The 25362-nt window shown below is 41.3% G+C and overlaps 4 protein-coding genes across 4 annotated transcripts in view; 2 read left to right on the top strand and 2 right to left on the bottom strand.

Annotated features, from left to right (window-relative positions):
* Positions 1–294: 294 nt before the first annotated feature.
* acads (acyl-CoA dehydrogenase short chain) lies at positions 295–5455 on the bottom strand. The gene is given in 11 exon segments (XM_079551957.1): positions 295–909; positions 992–1048; positions 1140–1235; positions 1339–1476; positions 1565–1735; positions 1845–1996; positions 2099–2210; positions 2302–2451; positions 3841–3857; positions 3860–4009; positions 5351–5455. Coding segments are annotated over 11 exon segments (1224 nt in total). The 5' UTR covers positions 5379–5455; the 3' UTR covers positions 295–756.
* Positions 5456–6453: 998 nt separating this feature from the next.
* crybb1 (crystallin, beta B1) lies at positions 6454–8763 on the bottom strand. The gene is made up of 5 exons (XM_079582902.1): positions 8622–8763; positions 8164–8282; positions 7895–8027; positions 7671–7813; positions 6454–6827 (listed from the first exon to the last, which is right to left on the bottom strand). The coding sequence occupies exons 1-5, from the start codon at positions 8742–8744 to the stop codon at positions 6650–6652; spliced, it is 696 nt and encodes a 231-aa protein (XP_079439028.1). The 5' UTR covers positions 8745–8763; the 3' UTR covers positions 6454–6649.
* Positions 8764–10095: 1332 nt separating this feature from the next.
* Positions 10096–11982, top strand: cryba4 (crystallin, beta A4). The gene is made up of 5 exons (XM_079582901.1): positions 10096–10766; positions 10992–11110; positions 11253–11394; positions 11479–11621; positions 11737–11982. Exons 1-5 carry the CDS (start codon positions 10728–10730, stop codon positions 11882–11884), a joined length of 591 nt encoding a protein of 196 aa, XP_079439027.1. The 5' UTR covers positions 10096–10727; the 3' UTR covers positions 11885–11982.
* Positions 11983–14728: 2746 nt separating this feature from the next.
* grk3 (G protein-coupled receptor kinase 3) overlaps positions 14729–25362 on the top strand; it is a 40160-nt gene continuing 29526 nt past the window's right edge. Inside the window, exons 1-2 of the mRNA XM_079582875.1 lie at positions 14729–16307; positions 25056–25132. Coding sequence (XP_079439001.1) covers positions 16195–16307; positions 25056–25132 — 190 coding nt within the window. The 5' untranslated portion in view covers positions 14729–16194. The remainder of the gene's footprint in view (positions 16308–25055; positions 25133–25362) is intronic.

The raw sequence follows: 25362 nt of genomic DNA, 5'->3' as shown, positions 1-25362 counted from the left end.
AATGTTTTTGTTGTGAATAAATCTTTTTTTTACTCAATTATGTTGTATTTTAAGTTATAGTGAGTGATACTAAGAACATGTAGTAGTGGAAGAAAGACTGTAATCATGATGGTAGTAATGGGTTGTTAGTGATTCTTGTTTTTTTCTGTATACAAACGTTCACACACACCCTAATGATGTGGTGATGCTCCTGGTCACATGATATATCTAGACAAAAAGAGCCTCAACATGGACCAATAAGACCACACTGCCACACAATGTATTTAAAATGAAATGATACAAAAGCATAGTCGAGGCGTCTGCAGACATTATTTTCTTTTGCTATTGCCTGCACTTAATTTACATCTGTACTTTGTTAGACTGACATATAGTGAAATTCCTACATATTATAACTTCCCCAGTACTTGTACTTCCCACAACAGAAAACAGGATAGCAATTACTCAGACCTCAGTTTAACTTAAGTTAATTTAGACATCATCAAATCTTTATAAAGGCACAACATTGCACCCTAGTGGTGACATGTAGACATTTCATCCTGCAGTCTTTCATCTTCTATTCACAGCATCTCATCTCTTATACTCAGGTAAATATGTCCCAAGGATTAAATACCATTTCTGGCCTATTTATTTACAATGACATTTAAAAAAAAAAGGCTTTACAGGTTACGTTTTTGTACAATCTTGTCAAATCTTAAAGTCAAAACTGTACAACTAATTGGCTTTCAGATTACAATCAAATTACAATCAGAATTACAGTTATTGTTGGTATTCTTTCAATAGGTGTCCCGCAATTACCAGTCTTTGGATCTCGCTGGTGCCCTCATAGATTTCTGTGATGCGAGCGTCTCGATAGTGTCTTTCCGCTGGCATGTCTGTCACATAACCCATTCCACCCAAAATCTGGATAGACTTGATATGACATTATATATAGAGCATTAATTAAAATGTTTCATGCAAAGCGGTTTTAAAGCGATTTGTTTCATTCTTTTACCTGATGTGAGCAAAAAGTGGCAGCTTCTGATGCAGCTAGTTTAGCCATTGCTGCTTCCTGTGGGCAAAAACATGAGATAGGGCGTTCACTTAGAAATGTGTGTGCAGTTGAATTATGTGCAGTTTCTCTGTGAGGAGTGTTCCTGTACCTTTGTGAAAGGTTTCTGAGAATCTCTGAGGCATGCAGCTTTCCAAGTGAGCAGACGTGCACTTTCGATTGCCACCGCCATGTCAGCCAGCTTGAACTAGAAAAATCAGAATGTTTGTTGATATCATATAACATAATATAATGGTTCCTTTTTTTCCACATTTAAGTGCAACAAAACGGTGGCTTCAACACTTCCTTACCTGTATGCCCTGCAACTTTCCTATGGGTGAGCCAAATGCACAGCGTTTATGTGCATAGTCTGCAGCACAATCTAGTGAAGCCTGAGCAATACCAAGAGCCTGGCCTGCTATTCCTATACGTCCACTGTCAAGGGTTTGCTGTGTAAAGTTACATCATGTACATTTAGCCAGAGTCACAATAAACACAACAGATTCTCTTTTAATCTTATGGTTGAAGCTAAGTTACCATAGCAATTTTAAAGCCGGCCCCACGGGGCCCGAGCATGTTTGACAGTGGTATCCTGCAGTCCTCCAGGATAATGTTAGCGGTTGATGAAGCCCTGATTCCCAGTTTATCTTCCTTCTTCCCAAGAGACAGTCCTGGGTGAGGCATAGGGATGAGGAATGCACTGATACCCTGAGATAATGTAGACAAAAAATACATTTCATGAGAAGCGCACAATAGGTGATTTAGGAACAAGGGGAGAACATTAAAAGTAGTTTTTAAAAAAATGGATATGCCATGCCTTGTGTTTTAGTTTCTTATCTGTCGTGGCAAACACTACAGTTGCTGAGGCATCCCAGCTGTTGGTGATCCAGGCTTTTGTGCCGTTAAGCACCCACTCATCTCCCTCCTGGTGTGCTAATGTGGAAGCAGCACCTGCATCACTGCCATTACCTACAATCAAGGACAAAAAGTCAGATTTTAACAATTTGCCTTCAGACACGACTACCCAGACAAAGACAAAGTAGACAAATATATAGTTTAAAACAACATTACCTGGTTCACTGAGTGCAAAACAGCCCACTTGTTCTCCTGTTGAGAAAGGTGTTATCCACTCCTTTTTCTGTTCTTCAGTTCCAAATTTTAAAATTGGCCCGATGTAAAGTGACTAACAAAGTGAAAGAATAAAGATAAATGCTTTATTGGAATAAAAAGGGAAGGAAGTTACTGAGACAAAACTACACAGATAATATTCCCACATTATTGACAGAGACCACGACTCCTGCGCTGGCACAGCCTCGGCTAATTTCCTCCATGGCCACACTGTAAGCAAGATAATCCATTCCAGCCCCACCTAGTTCTTCTGGAACTTCAATGGCCATTACCCCCATAGCACCTAATTCAAGGATCTGGAAAGGAAATCATTGTAAAAAATATATATATATATATATATATATCAAAATATCTCCACCAGCCAGTACATGGTATATATTTGGATTACTTGTTTGGTAGGGTAAGTAAGGCTGCAACTAACGATTATTTTTCTATCGATTAATCTATCGATTATTTTTTCGATTAATCGATTAATCTATCGATTATTTTTTCGATTAATCTATCGATTATTTTTCATGTTACCAATTATTTTTTCATTTAAAATGAAGAAAAAAACATTGATGTTTCCAAATGGCATGGCTTTTATATATTTATTTACTACTAGTCTATTTTCCCCACTTTTTAAAATAGTAAATGGCAAACGGTCCCATTCTCTCACTTCTGGCCCTGACCCACACTTTGGGAACCGCTGATTTAAAACTAACTGAAACCTGCACCTGACAGTTATTTCTGTCTGACCACTGAGAATTAGCCTGTGAGTCGCCCAATTCGTTATAGACTGTGCACATTCAGAGAACCAGAGTTACTGTAAGTTACTGTGCTCGTGAGAACCGTGTGGATTCAACTCCTCTTTGAGACAAAAAGGCCACGGACACGGCTTTACTCTCGTCTATCCATCAAACTACTGTCCTGATTCTCCGCTAGACACGACAACAAGAGAGTTTAAATGAGTGTTTTAGCCGATGCCCCGAGTCCGCGCAGAGTAAACATGAGAGCAGCGCCGGGACACGGGGACGTGATGCAGCCGCGGAGGAGCCGCGCATGAGGGCAGCATGAGGCGAAGCGAGAACCGGGAGACAGACAGCCGAGCGGGGCACGAGCGGAGAAGTAGCCTACTCGCGTGTTGGGAGTGACAGGGGGAAGGCGGTCGGTCTCTCCTGCTCATTCACCTGCAGACTGCTTCGTTTTGGTTTTATATGCGGCAAAGTAGGCGGAGAGTGCGTGCGCGCTGGAAGAGCCTGTCCCCGTAACAACGCGTTGATTAATCAGTGAAACAACACCGTAGTTTGACTGAGATGCGGGGCCCTTGCAGCCGCGGGTGTTTTCGTTTCACATGTTCGTTCATAGCCGTTGTGCTGTAGCCTGGCTAACGCCAGACTAAAATCACAAGTGATGCTGCAGTTCGAAATGATTGGAGCCACACAGCAGTCTGGTGTTAGCCAGGTGAGCTGTGCTGCTGTGATATGACATTTCCGCTCGACACAGTGTGCAAACAACAACATTATTAGGCCGTTTCTGGAAATACTCCCACACTTTTGACGACTTTTGCCGTGCTTTTCCCCCCTCGGTCGCAGCGTTTGCATTACGCGCAGCCACGCTGGAAGTGAAATGTAAACAAGCGACGCGTCGACGCACAAAAACGGCGTCGACGTATTTACGTAATCGACGACGTCGACGACGTCGACGCGTCGTTGCAGCCTTAAGGGTAAGTATGCTCTTTGTCTAGCCTCCCAGCAATGGGAGAGAGTTCTCTGTCGGCATAGTCTCTGCAGGTTTGTCTCAGGATCTGATGCGTCTCCGGTAACTCTGCTAACTGAGACAATCTCCGACTGCCATTCACACACAAAGCAAGAGCTGAGGACAAAAATGACACAAATCATTTCAATGATTGAACGCTAACTAACTGACAGAGAAATCATTGTTGTTTGACGTCACACTTTAGAAATCTCGTTCAGAAGGGAGGAGATAAGTGAATATTTTTGTGTGTGTGTTGTTGGTTTTTTTACCAAAAGAAAATGAAATGACCAGGTCTCAATAAACATTTGTTCTGCAAACAGCAAGCGTGTATAGTAGAGTTTGAATGGAACCAGCTGTCATGTCTGAATAACAGGAGTCAGCTGGGGTGGCAAAATGCCCTGAGCCACCAGAAGTGACAAAGTTATTATGGGAGCAATCATTCACAAAGGACACGGTTTCAGATTAATTCAATGTGATGGATCTGCATTTCATAAACAATTGGTAAATGAGTCACATCAAAGCGCCAGTCCTGAATTAGGCCTTAGGTTATTGCCACCGCCCTGACCCTGAGTTGTTACTGATTCATTTGTGCATCAGATTAAATAGAGAATGATATTTATTTATTTATTTAAATTATTTAAACATTAATAATTCAATACGGCTGGTGGTTTTTCAAACATTTCACACCAAGTACCACCTTATGTGACCTTCAAAGTACCACTAGCTCAAGACAAAAATATCAAATCAGGACTAAACCTGGTCTAAATTAGACTTGAACTGGACTACAGCATGTGTAAACTCTGTGTGTAAACCACGTCTAAATCAGAAAAAAAAAAAAACATTAAGCATAAAAAGGCATAACTAAAGCACAGTGGGAATCATCATCAAAATGAATGAAGTCAAATATCGCAGATGAGAGGACACCTTGAAGAAGTACCACAGTTTGGGGACGGTGTTATGTATTAATAGGTGAAAGGTCACGGTCTCTTCAACGTCACTCACCTTTGTTATAAAATGACCAGGAAAACAAATGCTTTATACACGTTTAGAAATATATTTTCTCTCCTCGAGTCTTTTTGATTGCGATACTTTTTGCTAAAGAAAAATTAGCAGCTCATATTTTGTATCCTTATCTAACCCCCAAAGCCTCTTCGGTCACGAATGATTCCGTGGAAGATGTGATTTACATTTGTGCTGCTCAGTAATTCATCCTTAGAACTGAACATTATATCAGGGTTTACTTTGATAGTAAAATGTTTCCTTGGGTTAATGGAAATACCCGGCTATGTAGCAACTTAGCTAGGTCGCTACATAACCAAAACCATAGACTGTAAAATTAGCAAGTCTATGGCCGAAAAACAACAACAAACAGAACTCTGTTACATCACGTGACTAGTGCCGATACGTTTGTACGTATTAAGCTACAATCTTAACAACGAGTGTGGTTTTAACACCCACCTTTTCTTGCTTTAAAAAGCGCAGCCATGTTTTCCACTGTAGTAACGCTGCTCCACAAACACACACTGGACTGAGGACCGTGAAGTAGACTGGTGCGTTTGAGTACAGTCAGGAACTACTGCCGGAGCCTAACTGAGAAGAGAAAGTCCATGGATATGACCACATTAGGCAGACCTACTTCTACCGATAACTCCACTATGTACACGGCGACAACAGAACTAAGCTACTACTGTAACTATTTACTGCCTACATTTGTATTGCGCTTTACAAGCTTGACAAGTTTCTCAAAGTGTTTAATATGTTGGCATTATGGGGATATGGGTATATGGGTATATACTACAAACATGCACAATAGGCCGGAATGAGTGTGTTTGAGAGTGTGAATATAACGGGTGGAAATTAGCCCAAGGCTCAATAACATGCACTGTCCAAATAATTAAATAAGTACACAAATAAAATGGGGAGGGTAGTCACAGTGGCGCAGATGGTAGAGAGCGTCGCCTCATGATTGGAAGGTTGGGGGTTCGAATGCACATTGTTAATGTGTCCTTGGGCACGACACTTCCAGTGTCTGCCATGGGTGAGTGGTTCCTTGCTGTAAAAGTGCCTAATGTAGGTGGGAAAGTGCTATATAGAGGTTATGCCATTTCTTTTTAAGTATTTTAGAATAATGTAACATGTCGATATTGGTTGATATTTAAAAACAACAACAAATCATGTCAAACATCTTTCATCAATCTGCCCCAACAGTCTGCTCACTCACTCCATGAGGCGAGTTTGCACCAGCATGAGCCTACAACTGCGGCTGCTACTACTACTACTACTAAATTTAATAAGTACTACTTCTACTAACTAGTACTACTACTACTACTACTGCTGTTGCTGTTGCTGCTGCTGCTGCTGCTGCCACCACTACTACTACTACTACTACTACTACTACTACTACTACTACTACTACTACTAATAATAATAATAATAATAATAATAATAATAATAATAATAATAACAATAATATAACAATAATAGGATTAAACTTTGTCCAGTCATGATGAATTACATTTTCCACAAGATGTTTATTTTTAAGCACCATTAAATAGATACTTTATTGATCCCGAAGGAAATTCAGGCATAAAAGTCACTTAATGTTGTCCAGTGTAATGCTCTGATTCTGTCTTTCCTTTGGGATGGAGGAATGACGGTACAAGGTTTAGGAAAGCAATGATGAAAAAGCCTTGGAAGAAATAAAAAGATTTGGGGGCCTGGTTAGAAAACACCAGACTGCCTGTAGGTGTCATGAATTCACTTGTTGGCAGAGGTGAAGGTGAAGCATCCTCTCTGGTGGAACTGCATGTCCCTGATGCGACGCATGGACTGAATCTGAGGCTGGAAAGCGCAGAAGTCGTTGTAGTGTCTGTAGTCACCACACTCAAACAGGTACTGGTAGCCTCTGTAGCCAGGGTACTGATAGCCCACCCAGCTGTGTTTGACAGAAGAGCACAAATAGATTGTTAGCATCCTTATTCTCAGTTCATAAAGTGTTTTTGAGGGAAACACAGATTTTATTTAACGGCATCGACTGGCCAATTATCAATATTTTGTTTTTATATGTTGATGTATGTTGATTTCATGATTGCTAGCTTAAAACAACAATCGAGGTTGAGGGTTTATAGCATCCCAAAAGAAACAAGTACAATTTTCTTTTCAATATAGCAGAGAAAAACTATGGAGTGAGTATGGAGTGTTCGACCAACAGCAAAAAAAGCCTAAAAACTCTTTTTCTCACTAAATATAAGCCTTAATACAATACATAATGCTACTTAATCAAAGTAGTAATCATTTTGGTTTTGCCAAGTATATACTAACTTGATGATCTACTGAAATGATTCTTTGATGATGTTTCAATGGGATTTTCATTTGTTATGCATTTGATTTCTTTCTTAACATGAAATAGGTAAAAATGTAACTTGTTTAGGGGTGTGACATTAAATATGAGCCCTTTAGGGTTTCAGTCACACTCCATCACACTTTTCATTTTTATTTATGTTATCAACATTTCTGCAGTTATCTATGTGAAAATAAATGAATAACAAAAATGACCTTGACTGTTATTGGTCTATGTGATAACTACATTTTAGAGTCATGTCCTCTAAACAGCACTGTTGAAAGAACAGTTATAGCCCAGATCTCACACTCTATGAAGTAGAGTTCCCAGGCGGCGTGATAAAGCATATTCTCGGGGTCAGACAGATATACCACAGTAACGTGACATTAGCACAACATTAGCAGCTTTACTGTTATCTTTGTGACACTTGTTACTCACGCTCCTCCGGGGACCCTCACGCTGCCCACTCTGTCACAGAAGCCGTGCGCCCAGAGGGTGGGAACATCATCCTCCTGGATCTCCATCTTGTTGCCCTTGAAGTCGGAGAGCTCATACAGGCAGATCTTGTGCTCCATGCTGTCCTGTGGGGAACACAAACATCATAAGTTAATTTGTTTTGTTTAGTATAGTGTGTATCAGTGATAATCTAAGATATAGTGTACCATCCGGATGGGCCTGAGTGACATGAGGCAGTCGCTGCGATAGGAGTTGCTCCAGGTATCCCAGCGAGGATACTCTCCCTTCTCCAGGATAAACATCTCCCCACGGAAGTTACTCTGCTCAAAAGCAACAAAGCTGGAGAAAGAGAGGCACCAGGTGCAGAGAGGGCACAAGTGAGGAGAGAAGAAAAAGAAGGAAGATGACAAGGATATGAGTCATTGGCATACAGACAGGGGAAGTCAACCAGGGGCTTGTGAGTGTGTTTGCTTACGGGCCACACTCCACGATGATACTACGCACTCTATCCATGCCACGGTCACACACATTCATGCACTCATTCTGGACCTCAATCATTCTTCCCTGGAAGTTCTCCTGGTCGAAGAGCATGATCTGTAAAGGAGAGATGGCAAATACCCATTAGCGGCTATCAATACGGATTTGCCATGGACAACAACCATAATAACGTACTTGGACTAAAAGTAGTGTTGTGAAAAAAAACTGCTATGCATAATCAACTCCTAAATTAAAGTTTATTGTAACATAATTGTTGGTGCCTAGACAAACTACTTCTGTTTGTCATAATGACACAGTGCTTATGTGTTCACTACAGTACTACTATGTAAATAAAACAATCTATAATCATTGTAATCATTGGGAGAAGAGGAAGATATATTCTTCTTGAAATTAGAAGAATTAAAAGAATGAAGGCAAATGAGCTGAAGTACTTACTCTGTAGGATCCCATTCCAGGGTCTCCTGTCTTGGTGGCCTTGCTGGAAGCAGCAGGAGCAGGGGCTCCCTTGTCCTTAGCATCAGTACCCTGGCTGGAGGCGGACTTGGCAGTCTGAGACATGGTGAGGGGTCTGGAGAGTCTTACATAAAACAAATACAGACGTGTGAATGAATGACACTTTGGGAGAATGGGCTTGTCATGTTTTTGAATTTGAACTTCTCAGCTTTGGGTTTGAGGCTAATTTATGGCCACTTTCCCAGGTGGAGGAACACATGTCTCAATGTGGCCAACAGGGAGTGAGTGGATACCCTTGTAAAACCCTCAGTGGCGTGTGTCTGCGTGTCCTTACCTGCTATAGAATAGCTTGTAGTGCCGTGCTAGAGTGGCTGGCTCGTGGTGGTCCCTTCAACCCGCTACCAAAGCTTTTATACTCTGGCAAAGGCCAAACCTGGAGGCTCAGAGCACAATAAAAAGGCTCTCGTCATCACAGTGGCCAACACCAAAGCCGGGAGTCATCATGAAGCCCAGAAAACACTGCCGGCCTCTCTCTGGCCAGCCTGTAAGCATTTCACTGTCAAAAGAAACGACTGAGTAATGCATTTTCCCCATGTGTGGCAGGGCTTGAGCCGAAAGCTATAGTGCATGTAGAGAGGTGGAATGCAGAGGTAATCCCTCCTCTGTCACTAACCTAAACTATTCTTCTATAGCTTACTAAAACTTATCCTAAAGTTTTGAAGAACATAACACTTTACTAATGTGTCCTCAAACAATTCCCTGCTCTTCTACATATATATATCAAACATAAAATACTTAATGTTAAACAGTTTCTAAAATATTTGGCTACATTTATGAAGGCTCTCATTCGTTCAGGAAGTAGCTCCAGACAATGATTTAAGCTTCACTGTGATGAAAATGACTTCACGGTGGAAATCAAAATGATTGCGATATTTTTGTGATGACAATTTCTAAAACAGTCATATAAATGGCGAATGGAGGCTAATAAAGAAAATTGGGCTAATATGTGTGTCACTGTCATCACTGTCATCACTACACTATAATTTCATTAAATCAGGTCCCATAACATCTGTTTATGATCAGTGCAATTTATACTCTACGTGTGTTCATTAATGTGTAATTATTTGCAACAATATAGCATGAACAATATATTTGCATAAAGGTTATTCTTGGTTACTCTTGGTTAAATATAACTACATAACCTAAACATATTGTTCCACCATTTATTGTGATGCTACATAAATTAAACAACATTGTACAATTGTAATCTGGGGGTGGGTGGGTCGCAAGACACTGAAGTGGGGGTTGCAAGATGATTTTGAGACTTAAAAAAATTAAAAAAAAGACATTGGATTTGATGTATTTTTGACTGAAAAAAGCATATTTTAGTGAAATTAAGCCAAAATATAAAAAAATACAATATCCTAACATTAACATAATTAAACCAGATTTTAAATGTTTTGCACCTTTAATCATTATAAATCTGAATTACATTTTACAGAAGGGGGTCCTGAGTTATTGGTTGAGTGATTTGGGGGGGGGGGGTCATGGTCTGAAACCTTTGGGAACCCCTGATCTAGACCAGTCGAGACCAGTAATTCGTTTCACCTCACACTCCAAAGACACATTCTCAGGGAGTCTTGCTCAGTTACAGTGGTCCTGCAGTAATAATGTGATGTTTGCACTTCTACCTCAGGGCAAATTAATGCCACTTTTGTTAGGGGTGACAAAGAATGGAGCTCCTCCCTGTTGCTGAGCCGGGGCTTTCAGCATGGCCTCTTGCCAGGGGAGGCTTTAAAAGGGTGGGGGCGCGTGGTTGCTCTCACTTTCACAGCAGGACAGCTCCCGAGCATCAAACAAGGTGAGTTTCTGTCCGAAAGATAGCATAGATCAGGCACACAACATCTGTCCCAAACCAGACCAAACAAGAGCCTTTGGAGTCCGAGCCTGGTCATATAAGTTGTGAGAAATGTAGATAATAGAAACACACACACGCACTTTCATTTCTATGTCAAGGTATCAAGTTTTAATTTACACTGTGATTAATGCAACTATAGTTTCAATTTACCTGCATTTCTTTCAGCCAAGATGACTCACCATTGTACCAAGTTCTCCGGACACTGGAAGGTAAGCCTTTGCTGTATGCGGAACTATTTAAAACTGGTACTTGGCCATCTGTGTGTTTATAGGGATAAGATTTTGGACAGCACACTAAATATTTAGATTATTATGTTCTGCTGATATCATAATTTAGTCAATAAGTGAGCACAGAAGGCTTGTGTAGTTTATCCAATGTAAATATAATAACTTCGCTTTTTGGGTGAATTTTAACTGATCATACATTCCTTCCAGATTATTGTGTACGACGAGGAGTGCTTCCAGGGTCGTCGCCATGAGTTCACTTCTGAGTGCTGCAATGTCATGGAGTTTGGATTTGAGAGTGTGCGCTCCCTAAGGGTCGAGAGTGGAGCGTAAGAACAGAACAAAATACATTGCTCAACATATAGTAACACTACATAAACAAATTGTTATTCCAAAACAGGTGTTGTCTCTTGTGAGCGTCAGAATGCTGACAAGGTCCAAATTAAAAGAAATGTTTTCTCTTTTTCCCAGCTGGGTGGGCTATGAGCATGCCTCTTACCAGGGACAGCAGTTTGTGCTGGAGAGGGGAGAGTATCCTCAGTGTGATGCCTTTGGTGGAAGCAATGCCTATCATATTGAGAGAATGACCTCCTTCAGACCTATTGCCTGTGCTGTGAGTTGTTCGAAATGCTTTACCCATGAATGTATCAATTGTGTATAGAAAAAGATTTCCAAACATATTGTCCCACTTGTGCAGAACCACAGAGAGTGCCGTATGACTATCTATGAGCGCGAGAACTTCCTTGGCCGCAAAGGTGAGCTGAGTGATGATTACCCCTCCCTCCAGGCCATGGGTTGGTGCAACAACGAAGTTGGCTCTTTCAGGATCCAGTCTGGAGCGTAAGTGTCCTCTCTAGATACAGTTTGTTTTTCTTGACATCATAATTTTCCACTCATGATGTGTTTCCAAATGAAAATATGTCTCTAAAATATTATTATTTTCTTTTTTTCACAGCTTTGTGTGCTACCAGTATCCTGGTTATCGTGGATACCAGTATATCATGGAGTGTGATCGTCACTGTGGAGAGTACAAACACTTCAGAGAGTTTGGCTCCCATTGCCAGACCCCTCAAATCCAGTCCATCCGCCGTATTCAGCAGTAACCACTGATGCAAACCTCTTCCCACGTGACCCTTCCTTTGACACTGCTGCTTCCAATGAAATAAACTGTCTTTCTTAACCCAAACTCGCTTCACCAACGTATCTGTTTTTTTTTTTTACTTTACAGCAGTGTTAATTTTGACAGCATTTTTCAATCTAGTTTTAGTCTTAGTCTTTTGCCGAAAATGTATTTCAATTTTAGTTGAGATTTAGTAAAAAAAATATCTTCGATTTTAGTCTAGTTTTAGTCGACTAAAATTGCAAGTAAATTCAAGACAAATTTAGTCGCCTTTGCATTCATAATTTTCATAATAATCATATTTAATTTGCTCCTCTGCTTCATGGAGCTTCTCCCACATGAACAAAGCTCAGCTGTTCCTTTGGCAGAGAATTTACATGATCTGAGGCTCTTTCAGACGGTCAATGGACGTTTGGATAATTTTAGTGTCTCCTTTTCATTTTTATTTAGTCTTATTTGAGTCGACTAAAATATCAGGACATTTTAGTCTTAGTTTTAGTCTCATGAAAAACTTTTAATTTAGTTTTAGTCCAATTTTAGTCGTCAAAAATATCACTTTGATTAAAATTAAGACTAAATATTTCAGTCGACGAAATTAACACTGCTTTACAGTTGTCTCAAAAGGTGTGTTTGGCTATAGCCTCTATCAGTGCCTTACATTCACTGGTTAGCCTTATTGCATTACCACAACTAGCCAGGGAACGGCACTGCGTGTCCATTGAAATAGAGGGACAGTGGCTCGCAATGCATTTTCTTAGTTACCTCATTTCAGACCTAGTTTTTCTTAGTTTAAATATTAATACATGTAGGAAACTGTAAAAATATGCATTAAAAGTATTCATCATAATAATTATTATCATTATCAAAATTATAATGTTATGTTTTATTATTATTAAAATAATAATACATAATACATTAATTCTCATCAGATTAAGTTTTAAGGTATTTTGGTAGCCACACTGTCCCCAGCCTGAAAGTCTATGTCGATTGGTCTACACTAAAGGTGACCAATGTGTGGCCCGGGGACAAAACTCAGACCAAATTTTGGTGACCCTCAGGATTCATTTTGAATTGGCATGCATCGCAAGAGACAATACTTTTCACACCCCTCAGGAGGAGAAGCAGTGCTTCAGCAGGATGTTGTCGGACTGTCTTGGCTGACACGTCTCTGCAGCATCGCATGGCGGTCGGGGACAGTGTCTCTGGATTAGCAGACCGGGGTGGTGGTTCCTCTCTCTAAGAAGGGGGATCAGAGGGTGTGCTTCAACTATAGAGGGATCACACTCCTCAGCCTCATGATGGATCTGTGCGGCGTCAGCAGTGATGCGGTCGCTGTATAGGACTGCTGTGGTGAAGAGGAAGCTGGGTCAGGGGCAAAGCTCTCGATTTACCGATCGATCTACGTTCCCACCCTCACCAATGGTCATGAGATTTGGGTAGTGACCGAAAGGACAAGATCGCGGATACAAGCATCTGAAATGAGTTCCTTCGCAGGGTGGCTGGGCGCACCCTTCGAGATCAGGTGAGGAGCTCAGTTACCTGGGAGGAGCTCGGAGTAGAGTCGCTGCTCCGTCACGTCTATAGGAGCCAGCTGATTGTTTCGAATGCCTCGTGGTCACCTCCTTCGGGAGGTGCTCCAGGCATGTCCGATTGGGAGGAGGCCTCGTGGAAGAACCCTGGACACCCTGGAGGGACTATGTCTCCGAGCTGGCCTGGTGTCGTCACAGGGTCCCCCCAGAACAGCTGGAGGAGGCCTGTGTGGATCGGGAAGTTTGGGCATCTCTGCTCAGACTGCTGCCTCCGCGACCCGGCCCGGATAAAGGGGAAGAAAATGGATGGATGGATTTATTAATTCCACACAATTAAAACATCAAAAAGTAGAATTTCATTGTGGGACAGATCTAGAAATAAGGTTCCAAGCCTAAATAAATGTTTGAAAAAGTTTGGACACCCCTGGCCTACCCGATATCCACCCATTACTCCCACACAATTCCCAGGTGGGGTTTGCCCAAGGACACAAAAACAGAAGGTTTAGATCGAGCCAGCAGTGGAAGTTCTGTAGAAGCTATACGCAGGAATTCAGCCCAATGGTTTAGTCGTATTGTATTAGCTCCATTTTTGAACATATTCAGCCCAAGCATTGAGTGAGCCTATTGCCTATGACCACCAACGGTCTATGGTGAGAGTTGTGGAGTTTGTGCTCTATAGCAGGGCAGGGGAATAATTGGGAAGGGAAGCGATCAAGTCGCCAAATCTACACGCTGATGCCTTTCAGAATCAAAATTGGTATGAGGCATTGAGTCCTCCTGTTGTGAGTTTTTGAATGAATTACTCAATTATAACAAGTGGACTCTTTGAGACTATGTTGCTCCCGTTTTTTGTTGTGTTTACATTTTAAAGCACTTCATGCTCCTCAAGTTAAACGATCAAAATGAATCTGCTTTTGTTTTTGAGACTGTATAGCGTTGCAGACATGATTACTATTCCAGGTCCAGTTCTAGAAAACCCCGGTCTGTGTTTTGCAACTCTCCGCGCCGCAGAGAAAGGAAGTTAAACCACGAAAGCACTTGTGCACTGCAATGACAAAACAGAAAATACATCGCATTTTACACGAAAGGTTTACAGAACACAGTTTATCGTTTGCCACCCGCGCGCCACGACTGCTAAACTCTCCGACTGTGGGCCTCTCTGCTCGCAGTCTGTGACAGCGATTACAGGGTGCTGGCAGCGTCATGGTGGCGAGTCCACAAAATCAACCCTGCGCATGACATGTGTATCCCCGAATAACGTCGCGCAGTTTACTTGGTATTTTTGTTTTGGAGAGGCAACACACACACACACACACCACCGCTGGGCAGCCGAGTCCATCATCTCCCACTAGTGAACCCTCCCCCTCCTCCACCGTCAGTCTGCGCCACGATCAGCTCGGAGGCAGCACTCTGCATGGTCCGTAGTAGGAGAGGAGAATGCCCCTTAATCTCGAGGAGCACGGCAAGAACGTTTGGATTAAGTTGTATTTTTTGGCAACATCCTAATCTGGACCATCGCGGAAGCTGCTCTGGGAAGAAGATATAACTTCCCTTTTTGAGACAGGCCACTTAACTCGCTGACGCTAGCTTATTAACTAACTAATCGGCGTCTGAAATCGTGCCGTGTCCATCTTCGTGTGACTGGTAAATGCCGACAAGGACAGTGTCTGCGTTGTGGGAATCAGAAAATATAACCTGGATGCGCATAGCGACTGATCACACACACCTCGCTGTTAGTTAGCCTGCTGGCTAACCAGGCTCGTGCTAGCGCTCAAGCTAACTAGCATATGAACCGAATACCAAGAACAACGGCATCGTATGGGAACTGTGGATTGTATTTTACCACCGAAGTTTGTCGACAACGTTGGGTTTGATGCGGAATCTTTTGCCGAACTGCACCTCTGAGGCGACATTTTAATGATTGATGAGCCGATAAGGAACCTTACCCATTACACAGGAAGCAGCGACCACGGCAACATAAACAACTGCAGTGCGTGGATTTCTTGGGACCAGTCATGACACTGGGCCAGTCTTTCACAGAGGTGCATGTACTCTTTTGTCTCGACCTTCACTCATATCTTTAAGGACCAAGAACACAGAAGTCGGTGGCCATATACTTTCCAGGAAAGTCGTAGCCCAGCGTGCTCAACTCTTCCCCCGATCCCACCAGAAGGCTGCATGTGATGGGCTTTCACTGAGCTGTAGCAGGTTGCCTTATATTACACAGTGTATTTCCAGTATTGTAGTTTATAATCAAAGACAAATAGAAGCATGCCACGCTGGTGACGAAACAAGCCCGTTTCCATCAAGTGGATCGACCGCGGAGACCTGTTGGAGCGTTTGGTGCCTCTGTGCGCGCGTGTGTTTGACCATATCACATCGGTGGAAAAGCAGGGGATTGCTGCGTAAAACAAGACTGCAATTCTGCTCGCACCGTCACTATTTCTGTGCAGACTTTAGACTAAATGGCGCTGCAAGGACCGTGACCCTGGACTGCAGCTCGCAGTGTGTCATTTACATGAAACCGACAGCCATTCTCTTTAAAACCTGTCATTTTTCTGCCATAATGATTCGAGGGGAAGAGAACTGACCGATACAACACGTTTATTCTCGACGGGGATCTGTGTCATTCGCTCCGCTGCCCCTGTCACTCACCTCGACCATTGATGCTGCTCATAACTGATGGACTTTGTTTTATAATCCCCTAAAAACAACCTCCCCCGAACCCGGTGTTATATTGATTTGATCGTCCCAGGGTCGAAAGATGGCGGACCTCGAAGCAGTGCTCGCCGACGTGAGTTATTTGATGGCGATGGAAAAGAGCAAATCTACTCCAGCGGCCCGGGCGAGTAAGAAAATCATCCTCCCTGAGCCCAGGTAACCCTCTTTCATCTGGTTATTGTCGCTGTGTCGCAAATAGCAAGGGAACGTGCTTTGAGGCCGCTGTAGTTCTGACCACAATGGTTCGTCTGATGGAGGCGGGCTTCCTTTAAACGTGTCTTAAAGCAGATAAGTGACACTCAAGCAGGCCTTCGCTTTACAAACTTCTGCTTTAACTTATTGTGATGCATGTTTAAGTCCATCACAAGCACGAGCTGTCACTGCTTTGCCATAAGCCTGCACACTACAATACGTCTTCCATCCAACATGCATTGCTTGTTATATTTTGACTTGATGCCAGAATTATTGCTGCAACACTCTTGACAGTTTGTGTTTCTTTTCAGTTTCAAATCACTTAAGTATTTGTGTGCATCTGGTCACCGATGCACACATGCTTTTATAGGCCTATCTGTGTTGCATGCGACAAGAGTGAAGAGGATGTGGTTACAATTTGGTTATTGGAACAGTTGCTTTTCATCCAGGGTTTAGTGAGCTGGCGGAACCATTTGGTTTTAGTCAAATTGCAACTCTTGCTTCAACAGAATGTAAAGCAAGGCCCGCAGTTTTACGTGTGTTGTGTGGGATAATCCATTTGTTGGTATAGCTTTGCATAGACCTTTAAATCTATTTGTGTTTGTAGCACACATAACAATGCAGCTTACGCAAAAAAGCGCACAGGCTTGTTTAGTGTTTGAAGATTGGTGCATTAGGCTTAACTTTGGTCAACAGCCTGGCAGCAAACGTGACTGGTCTTCTGAACTTTATTAGAATCTACTGACAGTGTGACAGTGTGAGAAAGTTAGATTTGTGCAGCAATAATCAGCTGTAGGGCGTGATTGTTGCTTGTGGTTATTGGAATATCTTTGAAAGGTTTGTTTGTTGCCTGATCGTTATGATTTGTCAATTCCATGAGATGTAACTTTACTATTTGCACTGCAGCCAGCTTCATGAAATGTTTCCTCTGCTCTCAATTTGAACAACAATCTTGGTTTCAGCATCCTCTGCCCCCCATGGTCAGACCTTACTTATGAAACTGTCATCAGGACAGATGAGACCACTGTAATGGGGCTGAACTTAATCAAACATTGAAATAAGACTGGGGAGAAAGTCAATCAAATTATTGTTTTCTCGACTATTTATTCAACATGAGATTTTATCACTTGACGAAGTAATAATTACATCAGAGTGACACAGAAAATTAGTCAGTTGCGTTTTTGATAATAACCTATAAATAAACCTATTTTGCATACGGATAAGTATACTTTATCAAGATACCCTCAAGTGGCCTAACCTGATTCATGTGGTCAGACTGAACTTGACTATAGCTGGGCCCGACCATAGCCGGTAAAGTTATGACTGGACTGAAGGAGCTTAGCGTTCAGCGCAGGCTACCTGAGGCGTGTTCATGCTAGCAATGTGGCTGGATTTTGGAGCCAGCTCAATTATTTAGAAAAGGGTGAAAATAAATATAGTAAAAGGATCAAATTAGGACGATGTTGCGCATGTTAAGACAAACATGTTGAGGTAAGAATGACTTACAGAGGGGCAAAGCTCTTTCAATGGAAAGTCCATAGGAGTCAAGAACTTCTGGAGCCAGTCACCATTTCCTTATGGTTTCAGGAAGAAGTCGGTCACAATAAATTCCTTCTTAATTTTACAGCCTATGGGCCCGAGCCTGGACAAAGTCCTGTTATTGACTTGTATTGTAATGGCAGTGACAATTATTGTAATATTTCAATATAACATTTAATTAAATCCTGGTTTTACTATTTACCTGTTTTTACAAAAGCTCATTGCACTATGTCCATTAAAAGGTATAAAAGCCACAACAATATCTGATTTTGGGAGATTGAAGCTGATGCTTTCTATTAAAATATGTGGCTGTATCTTTTTAAAAGCTAAGGAAAAGTCTGCAAATAATAATGGATAAGATTTACTCTCTGCACATTGCATTATTTTAACTGGTCTAATATTGCAATAATGATGTTGTGATATTTTAATATACCGTTTGTTTAAATCCTAATTTTTCTCTTTACTTTTTGCTTCCTCAATTATACCATTCTGTTTATCTGGTAGTGATCTGATTGATCATCTTAATTGTAATGCATTTTGTGTGGATACATGTAACCAGATATAGCTTATACAACAACAACAGAGCCAACAGTCAACAGTACAGCTTTAGAAGAAAAGGAAAATAAGTTGCAATTCTTTTGGTTTCAGGGTGCCGTTAAATGTGGCACTTAGAAGATAGTGTGGTGATGCAACATTCTCTGCAGGCCAGGGCTGTGTCCTCTGGCAGAGAGGTGAGATTTTGACAGCAATGCCAAAGACAGTCGAGATGAAGGCATGGGGGAGGGCAGATGGATGGCAATGTTGTTACAGCAATCAATAAAATGATACACTAAAGTTCAGCCAAGTGGGGCTTGATTGCTTGAGTCAAATTCATTCTTCAGAGCATAAGTATCTCAACTAGTCTTTATGATTAATCTGTAAGGAATGATGATATAATAGTCTCTTTGCCTTTACTGTACGTCACGTCATGTGATCCATACAGTAATAAAGTCATAAAATCTAGCTTCCCTGGCTCATTGTGCAAGTTGAACATGAAGCAAGCATGTGCTATATTAGCACTGCATTTATCTATCTAAATCCATTAGAATACTTGTTGTCTTGGCACCTCTGAATAATTCCATTGACTCCACCAAAAGGCAGTCCACACACCGTTCATATTGCGGCTCTCAAAAGTTATTGCCGTGCTGTTGTTCCTTCAGTGATGTATGTTCTGTGTACCATTTCTAATGGAAATAGTAGATGAGTTAAACCGGGCGAAAGTGTGTGGCTCTCCGGCCAAACAGTGCTGGGTTGAAGGTGCTACATGCAAAAACACCACATGATGCACGGTCGGTGTGTTGTTAAAATGGAGTACAGAGGGGGTGGGGAAGTGTAATTAATATTTAAAGTTAGCCATAAACAGGAAGTAGATTGCCACACCTGTCACTTTAACATGGTTTAAGATAAGATAGGACTTTATTGATCTCACTGTGGAGAAATTCACTTGTTACATCAGCTCTCAAGAAACACTCAGAGGGTGCAAACAGACAGGAAAATGTGCAATCAGGTAATAGTAACTAGAGGTACCTTATATACAATGCATATAAGACTGCAGCACTCCCTCTGTTCATGTTTTCCCACATGAACAGCTTTTCCCTCAGCCATCAGACTCATGAGCACTAAATAACCTGTTACCTGCCATTTGCACTGTTGTATTTGCACTACGTGCTCATTATTCACCTCACATCTGCTGCTTTTTTATACATTTGTAAATCCACAATTCATACATTTTTTATAAATCCTAATTTGTTTTATTTTTTGCACGCCCTTTTAGACTTATTTTATTAATAGTTTGTTTCATGTTGCACAATTGCAACTGGAAAAAAAAAATCTAGTTGGTGAATGTACCTTTACTGACAATAACAATATACCTCTTCTGATTCTGAAAGATAGTTTAACTAAGTGATTTATCCTATCAGCGCCATCAGTCTTAAATATAACCTGTGGAAAGATGAGGCATTGTTAGTGTAAACATGTAGAATAGTACAGCAGTGTTCCGTGATTGCCTTTGTCATTTTCTGGTTTTAATAGTGTTGTTTATGTAATATGCTTTGTCAAGTACTCAGCGCACTCAGGCAGGAGAGCAGTGGAGCTAAACTTAGTTTCAAGTTTACTGTATGTCCATGACACAGATAAAATAATGTTTTATTCTGATAAGAAAATGGCTACTTTTTAATTCCATCTGAAATTGCTCTGGTTGATTGTCAAGCTTCAAATGATGAGCCTTTTAACTATTCAGGGGAATCTATACAAAACTTTGTTCGCTCTCCACAGCTCGCTGCTCCGTGAAGCCGAATGTAACTGATAAAGTAAACAAGAAAGAGGATGTTCCTTTTTGGCTTAATGTGAAAGCATACTTTATACAGAGTACAGACTAGTGCCAAATGGTTGATCGAGCTGGAGCTTTAAGATAGTTTTACGTGAATGCTCTATAAAGTGCGGCCCGGGGGCCAAATGCAGCCCTCAGACCTTTTTTTGGTGGCCCTCAAGCTTCTTGTTGAACTGGCACTGGCATCAGAGGTGGTACTTTTTATGACAAGTTTCATATTTTTACACAATTGTAACCTCATAAACTAGCTTTCTGGGCAGATAGCAGATTTTAAGGGTCCAGTTCTAAATAAAGGTGTGCGGCACAGGTTCAAACTTTGTTAAAAACACTCCCTCTACTGTATACACTTCATTATACGGCCCTCAATGCAAAAAGATTGCTCCATTGTATTACATTGTAAACTTACCTCACCCTGCTGTCACTACACAAACCGGATGTAGTTAAGTTGTTGAAGCCATTTTGTAGTTCCCCCCAGTACTTGGTGTTTTCAAAGCGTGTGAAGATGTTAATGATAACTCAAAATGAACATGTTTAAATCTGTGGTCATTGTCATACTCGCTAATCAACAAACTACAGCCAATCCTACGGCAATAACAGCTTTGTTTGGACAGAGCATAAAATGGAAAGTATTTTTGTTTTAGATGGAAATGGATTGTAAAGATTTCATTTGTTGTCTCAGGATTTATTATCTCATGGACCATATTAGTAAATGTGAATAAAAAATTGGCAGAGTGAAAAACGTGAGGAAGAAAATTGTGATGTATTTTTTTGGCCAGCCCAGATTAAACTACCCCTCCAGGCCAGAATATACTCCTCTAATGAGGGAGTCACTCAGCGTTAAAGCTACACTGTGGAACATCAGAAAAGAGTTAAAGCCCCACTGTTGAACATCCAAACATGCAAATCTTTTTGGCAAAATCCGCCATTTTGACCTCAGAAAATACCTTTCACGTGAATCGTTTCGATCTGTAATAAAAAAAAAAAAATGGGTTTGGTAAAGGTGTAAATAAACTATGCACAGGGTGAGGTTTGTAAAAGTTCACCGGTGCTGTTACGGCAAAGATGCCCTTTCCCCGTGGCTGCGGCTGCAGGCGGTGTGCCCCACACTCGCTCACTTCACCTGGGCAGAGGAACAGCAGCCTGCAGCCACCGGCTATAAGCTCGTCTACTCGCTAATCCTGCTCCAACAGATGCACCACTGGGAGCGATGAACCACATGAGACATGGCACTGACTGTGAGGTGAAAGTTCTACCGTTGTATACATTACTCGTTTGATTCACGATCACGGTCAGGAGAGGGCTGACCTCTCCAGGTGGACCATGTAGTCATTGGTTCTTTCTGCTGATCATGTTAACGTTGCCAAGTTTTCTGAAACTGAACTTAAGTTTACTCACCTCTTTGGACTCGCAGCTGTTCAAATCTGCCCAACCCTTGGAACCAACTCGGAAGCTTTTAGTGGCCCAGTGTAGCCAGAATAAACCTGATACCAATCTTTGGTTTGTATGCTATAGGATTACATATTCTATGCTAGGCTATATTCCTATGAATCAGCCATACAAGTTTAAATCTATATTTAATAATATTTCCACTCCACTTTTAGTTGAAATAGAAGATGGTATGTCTTCTGTTGCACATCCTGATTTGGAGAATCCTGTCTTTGTCCACACTCCACTGTGATGAAACTGAAGCACAAGTCATTACAGTTTGAAAACTAAATGAAAGCTGACTTTCAAGTTTAGAGAGTATAATGTTCCACAGATTTGGGGGTTTACAGAGTGAAGGGCAAGGTCTACTCCAGCGTGCTGGAGAGGAGAATCTGACTGATAGTTGAACCTCGAATTCAGGATGAGCAGTGCGGTTTTCATCCCGTTTGTTGAAGTACTGGACCAGCTCTATGGCCTTCATCAGGTGGTCAAGGGTCTGCACAATCAGTGTCTATGCTGCCCTGACTGTTGCTGAGCGTAGCTCAGTCTTAGGGGTGTAGCACCAAATTCTTGGCCCTAGGTACAAGCTATATTTTTTCTTGTAGCTTGGGGACATGCAATGTGTTTTGACAGGAATAATGCATTTGTGACTTTAAAATAGGAACTATGATGCCGGATTATATATTAATGATATTATATGTTGCCTGTGTGGCTGGGAGGTGTGGCCACTTCATGAACAAGAAAGCCAAGTGCTTCCGCCTGGTTTAGTCTCTCATCATATTTGCCGCCTACATGAATATGTACTGTCACAGTGAAGTTCTGGAATAGGCTAAAGCCCCATTATAAGTCAAAGGGAGAAATTGGCAGAATAACTGGCCAATTGCGTAAAATCTGGGAATTGCAGAATTCCCAAATGTAACAGCAGGATTTTGAGGTATAACTTGTGGATAACGCTGAAAGTGTGAAATCAGTGAAACACGAACACTGGAATGAAAGGTGGACGTTTTTTCAGACCCATGGCCTGTCAGAAGAGTTCCTACAGTTGGATTCTCGTTGATGGGGATATCATGATACATTCAGTTGTGCTCAAAAGTTCACATACCCTGGCAGAATTGTTTTAATTTTTTCAAAGAATATGAAAGATATCACATACGGTTTTTTTTTGTTTTTTTTATTCATAGTGGTTGTGTGAAGCCATTTGTGGTCAAAAAGAGTTGTTCTTTTTACATAATGAAAAAAGAAAGTCCAAAAATGACCTGGATGGAAACCCCGTTCTGTGTTTTTCCCCCTTTAGCATCAATGACAGCTTGGAGTCTTTTGTGGTTGTTGTGGAGAAGGTTCTGTAAATAATCTAATGGTAAAGCGGCCCATTTCTCTTGATCATAAACCTTTGATCCGGGTCAATTTTGATACTTTCTTTTTTCATTATGATTTAAAAAGAGCAAACTGTTTTTTTTTTCACCACAAATGGCTTCACAACCACTGACTATGAGTGAAAATAAATAAATAAATTGTGTTATCTTTCGTATTCTTTGAAAAATAGTCAAAAAATCCAAAGTTTGTAAACTTATGAGCACAACTGAATAAATGGAGTGAAAAGGTTGCTCAGTCTGTGTGGGTTAGAGCAAAAGAAATATTTGCTGCAAGTAGTTGAAGATCATTGAAACAAACTGTCAGCACATACAAAGCACATAGATTTGAAGCAGTCCACATCATCTGCTGACAAGGGATGGGACGATCATGAAATCTTGGCCAAAATAATTGCGATTAACGATGATATCACGATATTTGCCTATGGTTTAAAAAATCACTGAAACTGCAGAAATGATGGGGATTGGGCAATTATTAAATATTCCTCTTCATTGTCTGCTGTAAATGTCATATTGAGTGAGACATAAAGTAAGTATTTAAAGGCACACTGTGTAACATTTTGGACTATACTGTTGTATATCAATATAAAACATGCAGCTCGACACAGAAAATGCTATTTCTACAGTGGGTCATCACAGAGTGGATTCGGATGAGGAACTAACCGGCTGAAATCTTAAATACTGCTGACTTTAGTCACATCTCCATGGAGACGTACCCACTCCCGGTAAAGTTACCGGCACTGGTTGTCTGGTGGATTTAGCGATTATCTTCTATTAGTAATAGCATGATAATCAAAAAATATGGCAAACGATTAATTGACGCATTTTTTATTGCGATTAATGATATTGTTTATCGTCCCATCCCTGCTGCTAACATGAGTTTGTGGCACTGACAAATTCTAACAATATAATATTTGTGCTCTTGCAGTGAACTCCGGAGACTGTCATTGTACACGACTGTAATACAATTCAGGTGGATTTGGCAAATCCTGAATATCATTTAATCCTTTTAATACAGCCTATTTACAGCCTCTTGAACACAATGGAAGGTTGGTCAGTACATTTCTGACTCTTTGTTTTTTTAGGAACACCCTAATGATCGGTGACGATCAGATCCGTGCACCTCTAGCGGAAGTGGCGACCGTTTTAAACATCACTCACGTTGCTAGAAACTTAAGCAAACATCTTAATAACATTCTGATTACGACAACAAGCGCTTTGTTTGCTTGAAGTAACTAACTGGATCATTCACAACGGAGGAATTAATAAGTAGAGACAGGACAATGACAACGTCTTCGATTCAACCAGACCGGTAACTAAAGTGAGTCTTGTTGCTGTGGTAACCAGAGGCGCAGAGTGGCAGTCACATGACTGGACTAACGGGCCTTTATTACTACAAATAAAGCACTTGCTTACATGCATGCATATTGTGTGACTGCGATATTAAAATAGACCGTTATGCATGATCTGATATGGCCCATATCATATCATCCATTATCGCGTACTCATCCGTGTCCAGAATTTGACTGTACAAGTGTTCTCTGAATCCGCCTGTTACATTATTTTTCACCAGTGTTGTTTGTCAATGACAAGAAGGTTCCATATGTAAATGCAATGGTGTCAAGCAGGATTACTGGTTGAGCAGTTTTCTCTGTGAAGGTGTTTGTGGATATGGCCCGGCCTGGTCAGTTCCCTCGTGTGTCAGCTCTCATGGCGCCATGATGCTGTTGTAGCGTTATTGGGCCAGTGGAAAGGGTGCTAATTGATTCATTGTCCCCACACTCATTCTTATTAACACCTATCACCAGGGATGCGTCGCTCTCTCCAGGATTCCCTCTGCCTCCCCTGTGTCTCGACTCCCTTGTGCAGTTTGATGTGTATGGCGACCGGCCCAGACAAACACAAACCTAGCATCAGGGCATGAACTCGGGAAGGCTGCTTGATTGTTTTCATCCTATCTATTGTTAACTCTGATAAATAATACTATTCCTTTTTCTTTTCTCCCCACAGTATCCGCAGTGTGATGCAGAAATACCTTGAGGAGAGGGATGAACTGACATTTGACAAGATTTTCAACCAGAAAATTGGTGAGTTAAATCAACAAAGGTGCCATACCGTACCAGTTTGAGTAGTTATGATAATGTTGTTTCCTCATCAGTAACATACCTAGTTTTAAATTCACCCATTTTTAAGTTTTTCTGCATGATGTGTCAGTCTCCTCTTCAAGAACTCAAACAGCCAAACATTCACCATACAGGACCCATATTCATCACAAAGCATTCACAATGTCAATAATTGGACAGTTGCTTTTACCATG

Source organism: Gobius niger, assembly GCF_951799975.1.
Source record: "Gobius niger genome assembly, chromosome: 2".
NCBI lineage: Eukaryota > Metazoa > Chordata > Actinopteri > Gobiiformes > Gobiidae > Gobius > Gobius niger.
The sequence above is the reverse complement of the archived record's forward strand: the minus strand, read 5'-3'. Positions and strand labels throughout refer to the sequence as shown.

What these genes read in the sequence shown, in the direction of transcription:
- crybb1 (XM_079582902.1), bottom strand. Translation starts at nt 8,744, where the DNA reads ATGTCTCAGACTGCCAAGTCCGCCTCCAGCCAGGGTACTGATGCTAAG. An exon ending in CTGGAATGGGATCCTACAGA is followed by an intron (nt 8,283 to 8,621) that starts GTAAGTACTTCA and finishes TCTCCTTTACAG; the next exon opens with ATCATGCTCTTCGACCAGGA. An exon ending in CACTCAGGCCCATCCGGATG is followed by an intron (nt 7,814 to 7,894) that starts GTACACTATATC and finishes TGTTCCCCACAG; the next exon opens with GACAGCATGGAGCACAAGAT.
- cryba4 (XM_079582901.1), top strand. Translation starts at nt 10,728, where the DNA reads ATGACTCACCATTGTACCAAGTTCTCCGGACACTGGAAG. An exon ending in AGTTCTCCGGACACTGGAAG is followed by an intron (nt 10,767 to 10,991) that starts GTAAGCCTTTGC and finishes CATTCCTTCCAG; the next exon opens with ATTATTGTGTACGACGAGGA. An exon ending in CTAAGGGTCGAGAGTGGAGC is followed by an intron (nt 11,111 to 11,252) that starts GTAAGAACAGAA and finishes TCTTTTTCCCAG; the next exon opens with CTGGGTGGGCTATGAGCATG.